This window comes from Pseudoliparis swirei, chromosome 15, assembly GCF_029220125.1.
Source record: "Pseudoliparis swirei isolate HS2019 ecotype Mariana Trench chromosome 15, NWPU_hadal_v1, whole genome shotgun sequence".
Taxonomy (NCBI): Eukaryota; Metazoa; Chordata; class Actinopteri; order Perciformes; family Liparidae; genus Pseudoliparis; species Pseudoliparis swirei.
In genome coordinates this window covers 9,417,343-9,440,563 of record NC_079402.1, presented here as the reverse complement: position 1 = coordinate 9,440,563, position 23,221 = coordinate 9,417,343, and the positions used below count along the sequence as shown (strand labels likewise).

General features: G+C 43.7%; 1 protein-coding gene across 2 annotated transcripts in view; it reads left to right on the top strand.

The window, feature by feature from the left end:
- The window catches only part of tnksa (tankyrase, TRF1-interacting ankyrin-related ADP-ribose polymerase a), a 71,273-nt gene extending 48,542 nt beyond the window's left edge, over positions 1-22,731 (top strand). For both annotated transcript variants that reach the window (XM_056433062.1, XM_056433060.1), the window contains exons 13-29: positions 641-812; positions 1,071-1,150; positions 4,207-4,352; positions 4,859-5,024; positions 8,129-8,348; positions 9,649-9,758; positions 10,648-10,836; positions 11,388-11,468; positions 11,750-11,942; positions 12,040-12,119; positions 14,556-14,676; positions 14,974-15,071; positions 16,517-16,591; positions 16,748-16,853; positions 17,538-17,724; positions 18,368-18,524; positions 19,208-22,731. In XM_056433062.1, coding sequence (XP_056289037.1) covers positions 641-812; positions 1,071-1,150; positions 4,207-4,352; positions 4,859-5,024; positions 8,129-8,348; positions 9,649-9,758; positions 10,648-10,836; positions 11,388-11,468; positions 11,750-11,942; positions 12,040-12,119; positions 14,556-14,676; positions 14,974-15,071; positions 16,517-16,591; positions 16,748-16,853; positions 17,538-17,724; positions 18,368-18,524; positions 19,208-19,294 — 2,268 coding nt within the window. In that variant the 3' untranslated portion in view covers positions 19,295-22,731. The remainder of the gene's footprint in view (positions 1-640; positions 813-1,070; positions 1,151-4,206; positions 4,353-4,858; positions 5,025-8,128; positions 8,349-9,648; positions 9,759-10,647; positions 10,837-11,387; positions 11,469-11,749; positions 11,943-12,039; positions 12,120-14,555; positions 14,677-14,973; positions 15,072-16,516; positions 16,592-16,747; positions 16,854-17,537; positions 17,725-18,367; positions 18,525-19,207) is intronic.
- Positions 22,732-23,221: the final 490 nt, after the last annotated feature.

The following is a 23,221-nucleotide window of genomic DNA, read 5'->3' as shown; positions in this document are numbered from 1 at the left end:
GCAATTTCGTTCCTGTAAATCAATTATCTTTATCGGATTTGTCATCAACATGATGAAGTACCCTGCGTTGACAAGTTGTAAAACATTCTTCATTTCATGTCATTTAACTGACACTTTTATCCAAAGCGACTTATCATGTACATTCACACTCCGTAGACACGGCTACGGGGAGCAACTTAGGGCGAAGTGTCTTGCTCAAGGCACATCGACCAGGGCAGGGATTGAACCGCCAACCACCTGATTGAAAGACGGACCTGCTAACCACCGACCCACAGTCGTGATGGTTTTTGTTAATGTTATTTTATAATATTGGCTCTAAATGTTTAAAAATCTATAAGGCAGTATACAACTGTTTTTCCAGCTGACTTCAGCATCTTACAGGTCAACAAAATGTAGTTTTGTCGCATTTCTCAACTGAACCAGACATGCTGGAGATGAAGCGTTTTGAGGGGAAATGGGCTCACCACAAAAGTAAATTGCAACAAGCTTATCATAGTTATTGCCAATGAACCAATGAACCGTTTTAAGAGTTTCTAATGTTGGATATGTATATATATATATTTTAAAAAAAATTGTGAGTGAACCCGTTGTAGTCCAAAAGACTGCAACCGGAGGTCTTTACAGGTGTTTGTGTTTGCAGGTGAACGCCGTGGACACGCTGGGTCAGACGGCGCTGCATCGCGCGGCGATGGCGGGCCACCTTCAGACCTGCAGGCTGTTGCTAGGATACGGGGCGGACGCCTCGCTGGTGTCCCTGCAGGGTTTCACTGCCGCTCAAATGGGAAATGAAGGCGTTCAGCAAATACTCAACGGTATGCCACCCCTTTGTGGGTGTGTGTGTAGTCAATGCATACATTGGTCATAATACCTCATATTATTGCAAGAACAAAGGAAGAATCATGAAGCAAAGTGGATGTGACATCCTCAGTTGCATCGTGGCCAACGTCATCTTCTCTCGTCACTATTTTCAGAGCATAGATTTACTTTTTATGATGATTTGTAGCTTTTGCCAATGTCTGCACAAAGCATCTTTTATTCTATGTTTTTCTCCAATGTTCTCCGCTTTGCAGAGAACGTCCCGGTGAGAAACTCCGACGTTGACTACAGACTTCTGGAAGCTGCTAAAGCCGGAGACATGGATACTGTCAAGGTACTTCATGTGTGAACTGACCTGCTTGAGAGTTCATGTTCCGTAAATGTGAACGAAGTGGAACAATTAATAAGAATCAACTTAACTTCATTTAGGCAGAACACAGTTGAGAGTGGTGTTGGTATGAAAGGGTTAAATGAGAGAGAAGTCATTCCTCTACAAACAATCAATATAGACATTACCTCAGTATTAATGACACCGATCACAGGAAATAATTTGCCCTGAGGGAGCAGAAATCTTTCTTTTTTTAATTGCCTCATTAAGGTTTGGAAATCATGTGGGATCCTGCTCTGAAAGAATGCGTGTGACACTTGTGCAGCCACAAAATATATTGTATCAACCCGAAACATGTCTGGGCTGGTTTTACAGACTTGATGAGCTCGTTGGCTGAGAAGAAAATACTCAAATATATGAGCTTATTATCCTTATTTAATCTGTAATGAGGGACCTTCTTTCATGAAGACAACAGACATTATGAAACTATAGATGGGCTAAAATCTTGGATAATGAAATGCCTTTTATTTTTTAACTGAAAATGAAACTAAATGTCTTGCCCTTTGTGACTGCTCCTCTCCGGGAGTTGTGGTCCAAGTGATTCCTGTTAGAATATACACTTTTATTAATCCCTAAGGGGAAATTAGTTCTCTGCATTTAACCCATCGGTTGCAGGACGGCCCTCTTACCCCACTGAGCTAAAGCCGCCCCTGTTAAATGTCAGGTGGATATTGTTCGCCGTGAATGAAATTCTTTTTGTTCTTGTCTTTGTATTTTTGTCCACATTGATCCAAGTTAAACCGCAAAACTTTCTTCTTTTTGAAAGGCCACATTTCCCATCTCACAAGACGCTCTGTATATTCACAGCACTGTGAGTTGCAGAGGGCCCACTCGCTCCGTAATATGCCTCAGAAAAAGCCGCCCACCAGATGTCAGGACCTGGTGAGATCCTGGCAAAAAAAAAGATACCGACAGAAGTATTTAGTGGAGAGGGAAAGTGGTTTTGTCTTTATCGGCGGAGACAGACAGTGATGGGGTTATCCAGACGAGGAGGGTCTGTCAGCCTCTGAAGTGTGGTACGTTGGCAGGGAATCGGAGCAAAACAGACAATGAGCTTTCTGTCGCTCTTTATATTTATCACACACACACACACTCGCACACACAATGAACAATGAAAAATAACTGTGCACCGCTCCCGAGCTGACGCCTGTCATCTGTTTCAATTGCGAGGAGGTTGACAGTTAGCGAGACGGTCACCCGGAGAGACGGCTCTTCGAGCAGGAGCGTTTCCTACTTAGTTCAAGTACATTTACTGAGATATTAATAAAAGGATGAACATTAAGCAGATAAAGAGCCTTAAAAAGGCGGAGCAAAGCGAGCATCAACGGTCTTTAAGTGGCCACAGAAGCAACTTCAAATAAAGGCTCATGTTGCTGCTGGATGTGTGTTTGCCTCAGAGCTAAGCTGCCAATACATGTCGATCGATTTATGGATTAAAAATCGAACAAGCCTTGCAGCTCCATATTGGTCATCACTGATATTGTTGCTAGTTATGGATTCCTCTTTACTCTCTACATGTAGATTGTGAAAAGGCAAAACACATATACATTATCATGTCAGCGGAGTATCAACGCATAAACACCAAATACTTTATTTTTCAGTTGCAGCCCAGTTGATTCTTTAATTTGTTTCAATAATTATCTTCATATCTCTTGATAATTATCTTCATATCTCTAGATAATTATCTAACTATTTCTTGATCATTATCTTACTATCTCTTGGTAATTATCTTACTATCTCTTGGTAGCAAATATTCAGAAACTCGAGCTCAAACTAGAATTGACCCTTAAACGACGCCGTGCCACTCCATTGTTCCTGCCGTTTCGGTTCCTATGAAACCCCAATTCATAACCCAAAGTTTATTCGTACCCGTCGTCTTCTATCAAAACTAATCACATCTTTTTTTATCATATGCAGAGTTTAAATTCCACCAAGCGGTGGCTCATGCTCCAGTTTCTCTCACACTTCCTAAAGACACTCGTGTTCCTCGATGGTTAATGTGAGGGATGATGGCTTCAGATTGAGGAATTTGTCTTCATATCATTTCCCGTAGAATAGCATCCCGAGGCACGGGAGAAACTTCAAGATGAATTTGCCACTGTGTCTCCTCTCTAACACCACGGTGTTATTGGGTCTACAACAGGAAAGAACAGTGCACAGTTTTTTTCTGTGAACAGCAGGGAAGCTGGCGTCTGCCTCGGTCCAGACGTGAATCAACTTCCATTATTAACGTCACTATTGTTGCCTTTTTCCGCATATTTCATTTCCCGGACATATTTTTCATCATAAATCATGTTGGGGTAGGGAGGAGGGATGGAGGGAGGGAGGGAGGTTAGAGGCACAGTGTTACTCTTTTCTCTATTTTCTCTTGCTTGCTGTCTCAGAAGTTCTGTTTCTTTGTGCTTAATGTCTGTTTTGGTTCATTTGGCTGTGTTTTGGGGGGAATAATAAGGATGATGTATGTAGCCCAAATACTAATTTGCCTAGAGGGACTTTTCAATCAGTGCAGTGTGCCTTTTACCCTCAAGGTAATTCTTAAGCTGTCAACAAGATAAATCATGAAATCATAAAAGGTAAAGATGCCAACTTCAAAGAAATGCATCGTGCTGAGAACCTGAACCATTGGAGACAGAAATGTCCTGGTTCATATTTGTATGTAAATAAATGTTCCCCCTGTTATCAGAAGAAAAAGGGGTGTCCATTTCCCATTTTTCTTCTCGCAATCTTTCAGATCTCAATTATTCATTGCGACCCATCATCCGTTTTCAGTGAGAATGTGGTGTTATTGCAGAGAACAAGAAAAAAGAAAACCGTCTCCATGTTCACATTTTGGTTAATGAAAAACCTCTTGAAATCATCTGGTCTTCAAATCAAATATGTCCGTGTCCCTTTTTAAAGCCTGATTATAGATACTCTAACTTTTTTCAGGGCTCTTCGGCTGATCAGGTCCTTCATTTGAAGACGGATATTAATTTTAATCTCCGCTCTCTGTCTCTCTCCAGTCGTTGTGTACGGCTCAGAATGTGAATTGCCGAGATCTGGAGGGAAGACACTCCACTCCCCTTCACTTTGCTGCCGGCTACAACCGAGTGACGGTGGTGGAGTACCTGCTGCACCACGGGGCCGACGTGCACGCCAAGGACAAAGGGTGGGGCTCTTAAGTCTTACGGTTTCATTTGTAAAAAAATAACATTTTCCGACAGAAATTAGAACGTCTGCTGAAAATCCTGCTAGCAGTTAGTAAACAGGCCATTACGAAGAGATGGCACACGATAGAACCACCATCACCAGATTGATGGTTGAAAATCGTGACTCATATATTTATATATGATATGGAAGTGTGAACTCACAGAATAAGAGCTCAAGAGGAGCGATGTCGTGAGAAGTGGGAGAAATGGACGATGTTTACGCGTCAACGATAACACAAGATAAGAACACTTGAATGTTTCTCAGGATTTATCTTTATATTTAGCTTTTGTGAGGACAGAGCAAACCAGACCCCTTTTAAAAAATAAAAAAAATGTCTTGCTGTTGTTATTATTTGTTTTTCATTTCTGTATATATGTGCTCTATCTGTGGTGACACAACATAAACTAATGAGTAAGTTGTGGTGAAGTCATGGGAGGTAATCATGTCTGTGTTCTCCCCTCGCAGCGGCCTGGTTCCCCTCCATAACGCCTGTTCGTACGGTCACTACGAGGTGGCCGAGCTGCTGGTCAGACACGGGGCCTCGGTCAACGTGGCCGACTTGTGGAAGTTCACGCCGCTCCATGAAGCCGCTGCCAAGGGCAAATATGAGATCTGCAAGCTGCTGCTCAAGGTTAGACCTGCGCTTCAACTTCCTCCCCACGCCATGCATTCATGCATTCTTAAACCTCATTGGTCATCACTGCAATGTAAATCAGACTAGTGCTGCACATTTAAAGCAGCAAAGCTGTACGAATCAACAGTATGGAAGACTTTTTTTATTTGAAATAACAACAGTCCTTAAACGAGTCCACCAATTGGACCCCGCCGGGATAATTTTGGACCAATCAGACGAGAAGGCTGAAGACATCTGTTGTGTTTTCCCCACCGTCACGTCTCTAAATGTGAGATGTTGCAGTCTCACAGCTAAATGTGCAAACCGAACACATCACCTGCAGGGAGAAGTTTTCAGCTCTGATTCCCTTTACTGTCTTTACACAATGAGATTCATTGAAGAAAAAAAATGTTATCACCTAAAAATGTAATGAAAGATTAGGCAAATGTACTACATCGTTTGATTTGAGTCAAGAAAATATTGTGATCAGTTAAATATTGTAATTAATGGCTTTGCACAAAGTGTCATGTTTGTACACAGCGTATTATACAAGAAGTCAGCAGTGAGGTGGAGCAGGCGACTGGAGAAATTGCTCCTCAACTGATTATCCTGACGCAGCCAAACCCTTTACGTCTTTAGTGGATGTAAACGCACGAGTGGAGCGCTGCACGGAGCGGGTGTTTGGGGAACGGAGGGTTTTCTTCTGGAGGGTGACTGCCATTGGCCAATAGTTGTTCACACTATTAACAGCTAACCGTTTTTATGATGATGATAATATTTTATAGCCAGATCACAGCTGACATTTCTTTTGCTTCGCAGAAGCTCCATTTGCAAAATCATCTGAGAGAAAGGATACGTACTTTAATATTACAATCCCCAAAGACGACACATTCAAGACATCTCAATGTTCCCTTAGTTTCACACAGCACCAGAGATCGTGACGGTGCTTGTAAAGGAGCGTTGAAGCTGTTCTGAAGCTTCGCGTTGGTCGAACATGTTTTAAAGACGCGTAATGTTGTTGTTTTTCACCTTTTTAATCCGACACCCATCTTGAGTCACTTACTTGTGACCGCTCACGATGACCGGTGGCGCTGTAGAAGGCGGGCGCACGCCTTCAGCACATCGTCCAGGAACGCCATATGCCCGAGCAGCTTTGTTTATTTCCATCCTGCACAAAGCCCGCTTCCCTTAGTGGGAGTTTGTTACAAGTGATTGTTTATCCTCGCCTGGCGTCAGCTCGGCACGGACTCGAGCGTCTGTGTTTGAGCCGGGTGGAGCCCCGTTTGCAGAGAGCCCAGTGGGGGTTCTCAAAAAGAGCCCCGGAGATACAGAAGGTCCTTAGGCCACACTATCACTGATCTGAGGGCTGCAATAAGACACACACACACACACACAGATGATTGATTCTTCAAGGTGGTGGGAAGCTTTGGTGTTTATCCACTCTGGCTGGAATATCCCTTTCACTTTACTAAGCTTGTGATTGTGATTCTTGTGTTCGCATGGCAACGCCCTCATTTCCCCCTTTTTAAACACACACACACACACGTATACACAAACACACACAGCCAACTGTTTCTGTACTTTGGTGTTGATCTGCCATGTCCTCGGGACGCAACTGTTCTCACTTTTTGAATAAACTCTTCCAGAGTTCAGCAGTAGGTTGTCTTCTGTCTGCGCTGTTTGTTGTCAACTTCATGTTGTCCCCTTTCTGTGTTGGATTTGTGGCTCTGTCTGTTGCCTTTGCTCCCGCTGCGGTGGCATTCTGGACCTTGTGCGATACACCACATTAGTATTAGCATTTACTTTGTGAGGAAAGAAGTGTAACACAATAAAATGTCTCCTCCAATTAAAGGAGAATCGGCCTCGCTGGCGCTTGGTGTGAAACATGTGAACTCACGTGACTCACACAAGCGACCGGCTGTCAATCCAGCAGCGTGACATCATCCTGTTTGGCTTTGTGATTGATTCGTTGAGTCATTGTGGCCAGTCACGGTGAACACCCAGCATGTCTCTGTGTTTGTAGCCATGCTGGCGGTCGGGCTCGAGGGATGGTGCAAACTGAAATATCTGAACAACTATTGGATGCCATTTGGTCGAGTTATCTACGGATTCATTTTGGCTTCTCAAGGGGGGTTTGCCATTACATTTTGGTCCAGACATTGCCTTGCCCCCCTCAAGATGATCCATTAGCTTTTCATCGAGGACCATCATCAGGCCAAACTTTCAGTTTGTACCTTTAAGGTACTTTTATGAGAAAAAATCCCATCAGCCCCAGGTCTAACTTGGGTTCAGCGCTAAAAGCAAGTGTTAGCATTCTTAACTCAGATGGTCAACTTTACGGCGGCTTAAAATCTGCAAGTCCATCCTCTTCATAGAAAATGGAAAAGGCATTAGCTAGATAATCGTTCATAGAGCTTCCAGGTGTATAACCTGTTAGATATTGTAGATGGGATGCATATAGGCGGAAACCAATGGGAGAGTAACGGAACCGACATGTATTAATATGTAAATATCCCCGAATAATATCGAAATGGGTTTCTATTATAATTTTCCTGGATAGCGAATAAATTACAGTGAGAATATGATTACAGCAGAGAGACGTGGAGAAGGAGGGCAGACATCTGATTATGGATAGGTTAAAAAAAAACTAACTCTTAAATAGGGAATAGAGGCATGAAATATGTATAACGGACAGTTTCAGGCTAGCAGGGGAGTTGTCCCACAACTTCACATTTTAATGAGCAGATTTTCAAAAACCCACAATGAAGCGACAAGTTGAACCGCAGCCGAGGGAGAACGCTTTCCAGCCCCTCATCTCCAGGGCGTGTGGTGTTCTCCACTTCACTGGGAGGCCTGTCCTCACCTCTCCGCGTGTCCCTCTCTTCTTCTGTCCAGTGAATGACCTTCACGCTCACCTGTCATCGCGTCTTCCTTGTCGAAGCGAAACGCTTCCACTGGGGTTAAAAGTGATACGGGAGTTTTTGGGGAGTGACATTTTGTATGGAATTTTTTTGCAATGGACATTATGTCTTTGTGACCACAAAAAAAATGTGTGTGCATTCTGATCGCAAACACAGTCTCCCATATTGTTTGGCATCTTCCACTGACCTCCTCCTCTCCAGCACGGCGCAGACCCCACCAAGAAGAACCGAGACGGGAACACGTCTCTGGACCTGGTGAAGGACGGGGACACCGACATCCAGGACCTGCTGAGAGGAGACGCCGCGCTGCTGGACGCCGCTAAAAAAGGCTGCCTGGCTCGGGTGCAGAAGTTATGCAGCCCCGACAACATCAACTGTCGGGATACGCAGGGGCGCAACTCGACACCGCTGCACCTCGCAGGTAACGTGCATTGCGGAAGCTGCACACACATTTACGGGTCCTTTTGATAAGTCGGCCTGGTTACGTAAATCTCGCTCTGCAGACTGATGAGAATGAAGGGTGAAGTCAGACGTTCTGCGCTGGTGTTTTGCTGAAGTTTGCAAGATTGAATTGATTTTGTTCATTGCTGGTGCCAATCAATCGAAGTCTAACTCCTCAGAACCACTTGAGGTTGTGTCTCAGGACGGGTGCCAAGAACAATGCGATACACACAAACAGCTGAGGGAGAAAACACATTGTTTGTTGACAGGGAGGGAGGCAACTTCGCAACTTATTGCTCTATTCTAGGGCCAGTGAGAGGAGGCAAAGATGAAGGCGATGTGTTTCGAGTGTTATTGTCGAGAGCTGGGCAGCAGCGTTTCGGATAAGCTTGACACAACTAAATAATGGCGACGCGATAGTCTACTGTAACGACCTTGGATCGCACACAAACTTTATAAAGTTCTTAAATCCAGATGGCAGAGATACTGTGGTTCTTATAAAGATGCACATGCTTATTCATTTATTCAGGATCCCTTATCACGATAACGGCTTCAGAGATATCAAGAACACCACTCTGCATAACCACAGGACAAATACACATGTCCTCAACCTCTACCTTAAAATGTCGTAGCAAGATATTTAGATATTGTGTTTTTTAAAATTTTTGGATCTTCTTGCTTTTTACCTCTCTTTTTTTTTATTGCACGAAATCTGACATGATGTGACGATTGCCTTCATGCACCACAAAGGGATTTCCTGTCAGCTGGCTTTAAGTGGGGGTGAAGTGTGGCGCCCCGGTCTTAAACGAAGTCACTCCCTAGTGGAAAACTAGTTATTGGGAATTGAACTGTAAATGCCTTGGTCCGTTTTTAAAACTACTCTCTCTGCAGTGTTTCCCCATGTAATCCTGCTCTGGTGGGGAAGCAGATCCTATGCATTCTTTTTTTAATCTGTATTTATTGAGTTTCATGACAAGACTAGATAGATGATAAATAATTAATAATTAGAAAATGATTTTTGCGACTGGCACTTTTTAAAGTTAAGAAACTGCTGAAAAACACTTTGAAGGTCTACATTTTTTTTCATGGATCTGACAACTTACACACACTGCCTTGATGTACTTACTTGTAAAGGGAAAAGATGATTACACGCTGTCACACTGTAGGCCGATATGTGTCTCTGGCTTTCCTCCTCTCTCATTAACTGACAAAATGTTTGTTTATCTTCATTTATCTGCCTCTATACTCTCCATCTGTCCTTCCACACAACCGCTCTCTAGCTGGCTACAACAACCTGGAGGTAGCAGAGTATCTGTTGGAGCATGGAGCCGATGTGAATGCCCAGGACAAAGGAGGACTTATACCTTTACACAATGCTGCTTCATACGGGGTAAGACGCACACACACACACACACACACACACACACTGCACACTTGAGTTCACACTTCAATTCAGATAGGCTGCTCTTTTTTCTGATTTGTTCACATTTATTTTAGGGTGCAACTTGTATCCAATAAAAGTATAATCTCTTGCTGAGACAAAAAGAACATTAAGCGTTCTTTTTAAAAATTTTAATTAAGAGTTAATTGGACTCTTAATTAATCACAACACAACAATCACCTGGACTCTGGGAACTTGTGATGGACCCTCCCCCCCCCCCCCTTTTTTTTTACAATATTTTTTTTTTACAAATACAGATTTATTTTTGACAAACTGTGGCAGCTCGACAGCATTGCTGCTTCTGAAAGAGTCACGAAACACATGTTTGAATGAAAACTTGATGAGCTATGCAGGTTTTTTTTGTAGGTTCGCACACACATACACACTCGTTAGCATCCCCCACCGGTACTCGAGAACAAGCGTCATTGTGTTTGACGCTAAGATGACAGCTGGAGTCAAACGATGAGTGAAAGAAACAGGAAGGAAAGGAAAGCTAAGACCCGCAGGGAACACAAGAATCATGATGGAGTTAATAATTCACACAGGTTTTACTCCAGAGAATCCCACGTATCATATCACAGATTGTTTTCCCATGATGATTTTTATAGCACTTATTCACACATTTGCTCCGGTGAAACGCTTTTATTTCTGTTGTCTCTTTTCCTCCTCACACCACCTCCCCCTCTCTCGGCTCTCGTTCTTTTTCTCATCGCCCATCTCCGTTTCCCTTTACATCTCTCCTCCTCCTTCCCCTTTCATCGCCTCCCTTGCTCCTCTCCGTGTCCTTCACCGCCTCCTCCGTCCTCCTCTTAACCTCCACCTCCTCTCCTCCGTCTAGCACGTGGACATCGCCGCCCTCTTGATCAAGTACAACACGTGTGTCAACGCCACAGACAAGTGGGCGTTTACTCCCCTCCACGAGGCGGCCCAGAAGGGGCGGACTCAGCTCTGCGCTCTGCTATTGGCCCATGGAGCCGATCCCACCATGAAGAACCAGGAGGGACAGACGCCGCTGGACTTGGCGACGGTACGCAGGAGATAAATACAGTGGAGTCAAACTGAGCCTCAAGAACGACCTGGGCAACCCAACTGCGACTTCAAAGTGCATGAAACATTAGAGCTGACGGTGCTTTCAGTTCTAAATTGATAATATCACATGTTTATTATTGATAGCCTCAGGTTATATTTGGGATCACTTTGTTATCTTGGGTGTTATTTAAAGGCATTACACAGTAGAGATGGACACAGAAGCAACCTGGCAGTGACGCAATTTACAAAATACAAAGATTCTTCAACTTACAAAGGAAAAGTTGAATTCATAAACAAAAATGTAAATGCACAGTTTCTAAATTCATGACACTCAAGGGATTTGCTGCTCCAGACTCAACGGGTCTGGTGTGACCAGTGGCTTGTAGAGGCAAATGTTATATTGTATAATATACTGGTTGGTGGCTTCAGCGCTAAGCTCAAAAACATTACATTATGTTAGAAATAATAGCAAATTGTTTGTCTTAGGTAGATAATTAAACATGGAGTACATTACAAATATGTCTGTCTGCGTCTCTTTATCTGTTGCAGGCTGATGACATCAGAGCATTGTTGATTGACGCCATGCCGCCAGATGCCCTGCCGAGCTGCTTAAAGCCCCAGGCCACTGTGGTGAGCGTCCACACGCGTATGGAAAGACTTTCCGCTCAAACATTATTATGCGGGGGCCATATAATGCGTTTGCTGTTAGAAGAAGCTGCTGACTCGAAAAAGCTTAATCGCTGTGTGTAAATAATAAGCAAAGTTGACATGTCTGTTGACCTGAAAACAAGTGGTTGAGATAGTTGAAGTGTGTGGAAGTTGGAAAATATCTGTCGGTATGTGCAACAGTTCAGCGATAATATTTGACATATTGACCCGTCAGACCAAATCGTCTCTCTTTACACTCTCAGGTGAGCGCGAGTGTGGTGAGTGCTGGTGCGACAGGGGGCGTGGTCATCTCTCCCTCTCCATCCTGTCTGTCTGCAGCCAGCAGCATAGACAACCTGACCACGCCTCTCAGTGACCTCACTGTGGGCGGTGCCACTGGACCAGCAGACGGAGCTGCGTCTGGGTCCGACAGGAAGGAAGGAGAAAGTGTGTACAGTAAGTTGTCATCCAAAGTCGGAGTCTGGTCCCGGTTGTTAAATGAAATCATGTCAACACGTTTAACACGGCCTCTGGCGTCACCGTGTCCCTGCAGCTCTGCTGGACATGACCATCAACCAGTTCTTAAAAAGCCTGGGGTTGGAGCACCTCCGAGACACCTTCCAGCGGGAACAGGTACACACACACACACACACACACAACTCAGAGGCACATACAGTGGGTACGGAAAGTATTCAGACCCCTTTAACATTTTTACTCTTAGTTTAATTGCAGCCATTTGCTAAAAACAAAAAAGTTCATTTTATTTCTCATTAATGTTCACTCAGCACCCCATCTTGACAGAAAAAAACTAAAATGTTTAATTTTTTGCAAATTTATTAAAAAAGAAAAACTGAAATATCACATTGTGCTTGTGGGTAAAAGCACAGCAGCTATTTAACATTTTTAGCCTACATGTTTTCTGGCCATGTTGTCAGCTCATAAACTTATTTGATCATTTTATACTGAACGATGTTCAAATCAGTTTTTTCACGATACTGCCAGATTCTTCCAGATTCAGGACTTTTTTTTATTGTTTTGGTCTGGTAGTCGATTGCTTTCAGGGTTACAGACTAATTCAACCACGGTTTAAAGTCATTTATTTGATCAGTTTTCTTCCCTTTGTTTTTATTCCATTGTACATGCCTCCAACCAGTCAAGAGCCGTTCTAGTGGCGCTGCGTTAGGGATGGGAAAGTCGATCAGTTGGCCCAGAATGAATTATCTCGACAACAGATGGATTGCCTTAGAAATTGGTCCAGACATCCTTGCCCCCCTCAAGATGAACTGTAACAACGTTTGTCGTCCATTTAACTTTTTTATCACGGGCCATCAGCATGTTTATTTGTCAGACAGCTTCAAGGCTCATTACGGCTCGTTTGCTGGCTAAATGTCTGCAAAACGAACAACACTCCCATCAGCCTCAACTGTGGTGCGGGTTCGGCGGTGATGTCCGCAAACGTTGGCTCACGCGTCAAACTAAGATGACGGTGGTACATATCACACCCGCTTAGCATCAGCATGTCAGTGTTGTCGCTGTGAGGATGCTCCAAGCACCCCGGTGCCAAAGTACAGACTCACAGAGCCGTAAACTGTGAGACTGGTGGACATCAACGTGAAGGAATGAATGGGAGCGAGTGACACAGAGAGAGTTTATGTCGATGGATCGGCGGGGGCCGAGGAGCGACACAGACAGACGGAGCGAGAGAACAAGCAAGAAAAATAAAGGGATGGATGCAGGCCTGAAAAGAAAGATGGAGAAAATAGACAGTGCGAGAGAGAGAGAGGGAGACAAGGAGACAGATCATATGACCGAAAGAGGAGAAAACCGACAAGGAGAGCGACAGAAATAGAAAGGAATTGAAAGGTGACAGCGGGCAAAAGGTTAAGTGTGTGTGTTATTCAGATGGTGAGAGTCAGCTCAATGTTAATGGAAATAAATATTTTTATTTGAGAATAACATGATCAAGGACTCACTCATGATGACGATATATTATGCATGGGTTTTAATGGATTTCACATCATTACAATTTACTTGATTATTATAAATGCATACTTTTTACTCATTCTGTGGCATTTGCAATATTTATTTCAAAGTCGAAACCAACACACTCAACCCATTTAAGTTGATTTGTTTGTGGTTGTCGAAGAAGATTAGTAGAATATAAAGTTGTCGACATACGGTTTGGCCAACCGGTTTATACGAATACATTATTCCCTTATGACTGTCTAGTTTTAGCCCTCGCAAGCCAAAAGAGTGCAATCATTTTGCAGCTTTAGTAAAGGAGAATAGAAGAAGTTATTTATTCGGCTGTTCCAAGTGGCAGATTGCTCAGTCGCTCTTTCTCATTGTCAGTTGGCAGCTTGAAGCCTCGCCTGACGGCTGAGAGTCGGCTTTCATTTGTTTTCGGAGTTCAAACCGGGTGAAGCAAACTCTCACAGGCTCTCTGCAGAACTTTACATCCCTTCGCTGCGATTTCTGAAATGACGCCGGGGTTCTTGTATTAATTAGTAACAGCGGATGTCTCAGCGAACACACGGCGGAGTATTTAGGCCACGGCGGTTTATACCAATTACAGTGATTACAGCAACACAGAGGAAAGGAGGCAAAGGTTTCGGTTTAAAAAGCGTTATCTCTGCCTCCGGTGGGAATCTTGAAGAAAAAGAAAAATCCCCATCAACAATTTGCATCTCACTCCCTTGATGACTACGATTCATTCATTGACCTTTTCTTGATGTTCTCGTCTCTTTTTCTCATGAATATTTGTCACACTCATTGTCTCTGCAATATGTATTGTTCATTGAACGCTTGTATTTATTGTTTATATCAGACTTGCTGTTGTCATCATTACATTGATTTGTTTTTGTTGAGTTCTCCCGTAAAAAAAAAAGAAGTTGTTTAGTTGTCTGATGTGTAATTAGAGTTATCACTAGAATTACATTATGATCACAAAATGTTGTTTTTTCTTCCAATTATTATTTTTTTGGCATAGGTAGATATCTAGATGGATAGATAGATAGAGAGATAAAAAGATAGATGGATCAGCATGACTGGTTTGTTGTTTCTGGGCAGATTTCGCTGGATGTGCTGTCAGACATGGGTCACGAGGAGCTGAAAGAGATCGGCATCAACGCTTACGGTCACAGACATAAACTCATCAAGGGCATCGAGAGGCTGCTGGGAGGCCAGCAAGGTCAGCAAACACACACACACACACAAAATGCATACGTTGTACACAACTTGTTCAATATCGGATTTACTGTATTAAAATGAATATATTGAAATGAACAACACTGGAAATGTTAAAACATATGAATGTGACAGATTTGCACAATCAAGCAAGTTCTCCAACATCAAGTTGTGTTATCTAGTAAACCTGCTGCAGAAAATTTGTCGGTTTTATAGAAGAATATAGCTGTTACTTTGGATAAAAAAAGAGCAATACAACCTGTGTTGGTGTCCTTTCTTTGATTCCCTCTGTCCTTGCTAGGTGCAAACCCATACCTGACGTTCCACTGCTCCAGCCAGGGCACCGTGCTCATTGACCTGGCACCGGACGACAAGGAGTTCCAGTCTGTGGAGGAGGAAGTACGCAAACACACTTCGACACGCGCTCACTGAGCTTGATGGCGGTTGCTTTTTGTCCTTCATGAACTGCATGACTCTCTAGCGGCTCGTTTCTTTAGGTGGTTCAAGCATTTCAAAATGTCCATGATTAGTAACGTGCAACATCTGGCACAGGAGACGCCACACCGTGTGCACGCCAGACGCCGTATCAGTGCTATTGCTCCATCCATCTCAAAAATGAACGAGTAACTAAACGAGAGAGCAGATATTAGTCTGAATGGATTCGAAATTAATGAACGCCAGGTGTTAACAGGTAATTTAGCACGTAAGCGTAATTGCAATAAGATGACTTGCACAAGTCCCCTCGAGACGCTTTCCAATACCAGGTTGAGTTCCTCTGCCTCTTCACGGCAGTATTTTTATAGGTCATCAATAATTTCAGTCATCGTGATGAGACCTCATTTAGCGAGAGGCAGTCATGGCTTCAACCGCGTCACGGAAAACTTTTCTCTCATGGCTCCCATCCGTTTGTAAGCAGCTCCTGCACCATTAGGTTATATTCTCTTTCTTCACATTGTCCTTTTCACTGCCGATGCCACACTTTTGCAGACGCACCAAATTTCCCCCTCGGCATTATTTAGGTATCCGCGGTGATTGAATGAGTCGCTGCTCTCACGGATTAAATGGCTCCGTAATCTAGACTCCGGTGCCGGCTCATCATAACTACAATGAACTAGAATGGGCTCTCGGTAGAGCGCATACCTTCGCATATCACAAGATTGGGCATTGAATTATGAACATTTTGGCATTAGTTGCATGCCAATTGGATAGAAATTGACCGCACTATGGTAAAAAGAAGATGTTTACCTTTTCATGACCTTGACCATGACCTTTGACCCGATCGATCCCAAAATCTAATCAAATGGTCCCCGGATAATAACCAATCATCCCACCAAATTGCATGCGATTCGGTTTAAAACTTTTTTTGTGATGCGAATAACACCCATACAAATAAATAAATAAATACACGGCGATCAAAACATAACCTTCCGCATTTTCAATGCGAAGGTAATTAAGGAAACTATCCTGCGAAATGACCCGACAAATCCACACCTCTGGGCCTAATGAATTGGCAACCTTCAATTCAGTTTATTTTGTCGGTACACCAGATGATGCCATCATGAACAGAAGATACAACAGGTAACGGGAGATTACATTGGTAGCCGAGGTGGCCATGGGATATATCACTGACACACTATTTTGATTTCTGGATATGGAAACACTGCGGTGGTAAAAAAAGAAACAAGAGAAAACGACTCTTATCCAGGTGGTCTAATGCTCACCAGGGTGCTGCATGAATCACACCTTTTTGTTTTGTGCATCCCATAAGCGCGTGTCATCCCGCACATGCTCCTGAGAGCTTTGCGTAAGCGTGTCGTTCTGATGTCTGTTCATTCCCTCCTCAGCTGCAGAGCACGATCAGAGAACATCGCGATGGCGGCAACGCAGGTGGCGTCTTCAGCCGGTACAACATCATCAAGGTGACACACACACACACACACACACACACACACACACACACCAGCTCCCTCTGTTTACGGTCACAAAGGATGAAGTTTGAACATAGTCCACTTCCCTCTTCGTCCCTTTGCTCCTTTGCTCCTCCTCTCCTCTCCTTCCTTCCTCTGACTCTGCAGATTCAGAAGGTGGTGAATAAGAAGCTGCGGGAGAGATACGCACACAGACAAAAGGAAATAGCGGACGAGAATCACAACCATCACAACGAGCGAATGCTCTTTCACGGTAAGATAGCACAGATGTTTACGCGCATGCCACACAACCACAACATTCTCTCTCTCTCTCTCTCTCTCTCTCTCTCTCTCTCTCTCTCTCATTTATTTCGACACTGTCCCCTGTCAGATAGCAGGCAGAGATCCCAACTCATTGGCCCGTATCCGTATGTGCTGTGTGACATTTCAACCTTTAAAGTTTGACTTTGGTTTGCTGGTAAACTCATAAATTGGTTAAAATGCACCAACATCCGGTTGTTCCCAAGATGAAGACGAACTGGAACGTGTCCAACGGCGTCACAGTCTTTCTCTCGATCTTGTCCTCCCTTGTAGCTTCAGTCGCTTCCTCTCATAAGCACATTAACTTCATCTAAGTTGTAGATCTACTCTAAGTGCCACTTGTAGAGTTTCATTTGTGTTATCATATGATCCACGGTGCAGTCCAAACGGTGAGGGAGCAGCTAGCCAACAGGCAGAGGGCGGAGTGGGCAGGCTGGGCTGTATGGTCTGAGCGTGTCCTGGGTGTCGGATGACCCCGAGTCGAAAACAAACAAAGATGTGTTGGGGTGGTTTTCCAAGCGCCCAAAGAGGAGACGGGAAGCTCCAGACAGGAAGTGCACACGTCCCCACATTGGAGTATGTTGCCTCTTTTTGTCATGCGATGGACGTGATGGGAATGTGTCCTTTCTCCTGCCAGGTTCCCCCTTCATCAACGCCATCATCCACAAGGGCTTCGACGAGCGGCACGCATACATCGGCGGCATGTTTGGCGCTGGGATCTATTTCGCCGAGAACTCGTCCAAAAGCAACCAGTACGTGTACGGGATTGGTGGAGGCACGGGATGTCCCACCCACAAAGACCGCTCCTGCTACGTGTGCCACAGGTGAGACGTCTTTCTCTTCTCCTGTTCTGGTTTCTGTGTGGAAGGACGGAGCTACTCGTCAGCACCTGCGTCCCAATGTCACACTAAGTACTCATTATTATCCTAATTATGTTGAAACTGAGCAAGTGACAACAGTTGACTCAAGGATGCTGCTTTGTATACTGAATGCACTTGATGTCTAGATGTGCTTTTGATGTCCCACAATGCAATTCACTTTATTATATATAGCCCAACATTACAAATTTGCCTCAAAGGGTTTTAAAATCTGTACACATGCGACATCCCTGCCCACAATGCATCGCACAAAGGAATCTCTTTCTTTCTTTACTTAGCAATTACTATTTCAAAGTCGTATTCCAAAGCCTCAGTTTGAATACACTGAACAGTAAAACACATTTCTTGCATACTTATTACGAAAACAATATACTCTGAAAATTAGTTAATATAATGTACTATGATTATGTCATAAAGAGAAGTGGGCATAGAGGGAGAGAATATGAACCACTGGTGTGTGTTATTGCCGGGAGCAAAATGAAACGTATTCTTACGATAACTCGTCATTACATTGCAATATGAATTAAAATGTACAAATTAAACAAACACTCGTGACCACGGCATCATGGTGTGCGTTCCCCCCTTTCAGGCCGATGCTGTTCTGCAGAGTGACGCTGGGGAAGTCGTTTCTTCAGTTCAGTGCGATGAAGATGGCCCACGCCCCCCCGGGGCACCACTCTGTCATCGGGCGACCCAGCGTCAACGGACTGGCGTACGCCGAGTACGTCATCTACAGAGGGGAGCAGGTCCGTACGCACACGCACACACACACACACCTCGTCATGACCACGAAACAATGCCTTCATGTGTCTTCTTGAGCATTATTACCTTCGCATTGAAAATGCGGAAGGTTATGTTTTGATCGCCGTGTATTTATTTATTTATCTGTATCCGTGTTACTCGCATAACTAAAAAAGTATTAAACCGAATCGCATAAAATTTGGTGGGATGATTGGTTATTATCCGGGGACCATTTGATTCGATTTTGGGATCGATCGGGTCCAAGGTCAAGGTCAAGGTCATGAAAAGGTCAAAATCTTCTTTTTACCATAGCGCGGTCAATTTTTATCCAATTGGCATGCAACTAATGCCAACATTTTCATAATTCAATGCCTAATCTTGTGATATGCGAAGGTATGCGCTCTACCGAGTGCCCGTTCTAGTTTTTCTTTTGTATTAATTGATTTACCCTTTTGTCTATGAAAATATTTTTTTATTTTGTTTTAAATGGCTATCACAATTTCACAGTCAAAGGCGACATCTTCAAATAGCTGAGCTATTATCTATCTAAAATCCAAAGATATTAAATGTATAAAAGCAGCAGGTCCTATACATGTTGAATAACCGATTGTTCTTTTCACACATGAAAGCTCTCGAGATGAGTTTAATATTTAATTGTATTTACATCTGATGTGCTCCTTGTCCACAGGCTTACCCAGAATACTTGATCACGTACCAGATTGTGAAGCCAGAGATTGCGGCTGCGCCCGCTGCCGCCCCCGAGCAGAAGTCCTAGAACGCGCTCACAGTTGGAGCCAGACTGCAACGGACTAGAACCGCTCTCTGAGAGGAGACTCGCGATGAACTCGATGGACGTTTCAAACCTCAGAAACCCCGAATTAAAGTCTCCGGAGCTCAACTTGAGGCGGGCGAGGTGAAGCCTCGACGGCGCAGTGGTCGGACGACGCTCTGAAAACAGACCTGGATGTGTCTTAAGAGGAGAAGAAAAGGAGGATGTGGTACAGGCTCAGTCCAAAGCAGCAGGCAGCGGAATCTATCGGTTGCGTTAATTAATGGGGTCGAATTCAGAGAAAATGCAATGGGTTCGATCAACCACTCTGGAAGTGTACCAGTTAGCGGATTTTTAAATGTGCGGGCCCTCTCGGCTTGATTCTTTAAACAATTAGTCAAAGCAATTCGAACAGCACACGGTCCAAAGCGACCCGACGTCCCTGATGTCGCGCTGCTCATGTAATCTACCCTCAGTTCCTGAATGTGTCGTTTTGATGTTGTGTCCTCTTTCGGCTTTGTGCTTCATCCAGGGCAGCGAAACACCGATGGTCGCCGTGCTGAGAACAGAAACCCAGCACATTTTAGGTTGCAGCTTGTCACATTTGTCTCTCTCTCTCTCTCATTTTCTCTCTCGCTCTCTCTCTCGCTTCTTTTCCGCTGTAAACAAAGTAGAAGTTATAAAACGAGAGTGAGCGAAGAGAAGCGAAAGACATTACAGCGAACAAATACCCATAAATCGATAGGAGGAAAACAAACGGGACCACAAATCCACTGCTTCGGTGGCAGAGTCCATACTGGGACCACATTCGACGGAACCAGTTCATGTCAGAGCTGCTGCCAAAAAAACATGAACAAAAACGTTTTTTTTTTTTTTAGATGAATGGGCCAGAAAATCCCAAACTGACTTCTTACAGGCAAGCGGCAAACAGACACCGACACCCGAAATATACATTCAGAGCATTAATAAAGCAGTAAACATTTTGACTGTAAACAATATTGTAATATAATCAATGGGTACTTGACCAGAGAATGAAGTAGCTTTCTCTCTCCCTTTCCCTCCCTCTCTCTCTCTCTCTCTCTCTCTCTCTCTCTCTAATGGCCACCGCCCTGCACTGTGCCCATACGGTGGTTACCCATCGCCACTCTTCCTCCACTCCAAGCTGCACACGGCAAAACACAAACTACTCAAGTTTTAATCAAAAATCTGGAAAATACGGTCTGTTTTATTTCACCGAGCTCTTTGTTTACCAACTTCCTCTGGGTGGTGCACTGATGGTGTTGTTACGTGATCTCCTTTGCTGTGAGGAGTGACTGTTACCAACACAAGAAATAGCTTTGGAGACAAAAGTCCACCTTTTCGAGGTTACTTGTCAATTGCAGGTAAATATTCATGAGATATAACATAACGTTCTGCTTCCCACTCACACCTGGAGCATCTTTCTGTTTTGTGTTTTAAAGCCTGGATCCACATTGTTTTTTGTTTATTGCCTCGTGCCTCTTTTCCTTTGAACTCTTGCTGCCCCCTAGGGGTGCAGCAGAGGAATTGCTGGCCGGTAGTATTGAGTTGAAGTAAACGAGTGGAAGCCATTCCTACACTGCTATCAGTGTTTTCCTGGGGGTCCATTCCATTTTTGTGTTTTGTTGTTTTGTGTCTATATTTCCAGGTCAACTTCATACTGTCGAGTTTACACTCCGCAAACGTGACCCTCGTCACCGTGTCTCAGCAAGCCATTTAGCGGGCTGGTCCAAGGCTTCCAAAAGATATTTAAATGAACAGAGATCTGCAAGTTGGTTGAGGATGACGAGAAGGATACGTTTTCTATTTGTTTTACCCATTTTTTATTTTCGTGACGCACTAACATGTTCCACAAACCTCATGACAGCCAGAAGATAAGCAAACGCCTCACACAGCCTCGACGCTTGAACTGTATGTTTTTTGTTGTTTTTATTATACCGACCATGTTTTCTGTTTTAATATTTATGATTATTATTTGTGATTATTGGTCATGTTCACTACCTGGGACCACACGTGACTGTATCGTCTCCTTCAAGTGGAGCAGTGCTGAGGGAAAAGGCCTTTACCGCTCAGTGGAGAATGAAAGCATTGCCTTGGAAACGTACGATGAATGAGAGCTGGTTCATATCCGGTGCACAATGTACAAAATCTGTGAGGGACGGGCCATTAATTTCTGACGAAGCTGCTCTGATATTTGATTTTTCTTTCTTATTTTATCCCGCCTTTGTTTCAGTGTCTGCCAGACAAACTCAGATTTCAGCTGATTTGCATTCGCACGGTGAAGATGACGTCGGTCCGAGTCAGGTGCGCCCAAACATGTTGACGAAGTCTCCATATGTGAACGGGCAACGCGGAGAAGCCCCAAAACTATTACACTCTCGTTTTCTTTTTTTTCCCACACTATTTTCTACCCGTGAAATGTTCACGTCAGCAATTTCTCCGCTCGGTTTCTCCGCTCACATGTTTGATGGCAATCGTTCATCCCGATAACGATGAGTGGGAACATTAATGGAGTGGCGCACATTTCAAAGTGATTAATTGGGAGGAAAATCGAAAAGACATGAATACAAAAACTATCTAATGAATAAGTAGGGAAGAATAACAACTGATGATTTTTGTAAAAATGAGAAACTAATAAGCTTGAAATTAAATTGTCCTCGTGAAGGAGATATACAACAGTTGCAGCACTGGGACTGAGTTGCTACAGTACTCGGCCCTCAGTGAATAACTGAAATATTACAAACATAATATCCATCATTGTTTTTCCTGCAGTAAATTATATTAAGTCTTAGCATTTCACTAATTTGCCTGATTTATGAAGGTCGGATATGATTTTTCCCTAAGAAGTTTTTTCGGAGTCTTGACCGAATTTTCACGTTTCCCGATGGTTATTATTTTTTGAAGCCCCTTCTGTGTTTCCCCTGATCAGAGTCAGCAGAAAGATGAATATGTCGGATCGCGTGGCAGCGAAGCTCTCGGCCTAAACGGAGAACGTAGAGGTCACGGCGTTGACCTCGTGGAGGTCGGCTGCGGGCCTCGTTTTAAATGACACTGTACATAAACAAACTCCAGACGGGCCTTTTTAAGGATGATTTTGAGTGTATTTTTCTTGCTTTCTTTTCTCGTTGCAAAGACTTTTTTAAATGTGAAAGATATTTGAACTGTGTTTGAGCTGGCCTGCCTCGACTCATCGGTCTCGAGGGCCGGTCGGCCACGTTGCTGTAAACGGTTTGGAGTCGATGGATCCACGCGTCGCCTTCTGACCTGCCTTGTACCCAACGGCACCATGAACACACCTCATCAGTAACGTTTGACTTCCTGTGGTACACACTGTGGTACACACTGTGGTACAGAGCTGCTGACCAGTTAACATGTGGAACAGTTACACTTGTACAGAAGAAAATAATAAAAAGAACTTAACAAAGGCTTTTTTGTGTTCATCTTATTTTAGTTGTTTATTTAAACACTGGTTACTAACGATGATGTTTTATTCATACTGCCTCTATTATTATTCTTTTACCTAAATGAAAAATAAATAAAAGATGTCATAGTATGCTCTGGTTAAAAATTATGACCTTTGTGTGGTTAGGGTCGACCCAGTTATAAAAATAAAATTATAAAGCAATAATTGGAGCTAAAACTGAAATCATAAGTGCACTGACAGCCATCTGAGATCTGTTGGAGCTCAGTACCTCATGATGCAGGACAGCCTCTGCAAATGTCATCAACATGACCCCCTGGAGTCACACGGTGTGCTGTGACGAGTCACTGACATCGAGACATGTTTTGAGCTATTTATGCCATTGTCACTAAAAAGATTCATCATTGCTATGAAAAACCTTGAAGGAAAATAAGTCCACGGTGACAAGTTGAAATTAACCCGTAACACCAGGCCCGTGCACAGAGAGCCCTAGT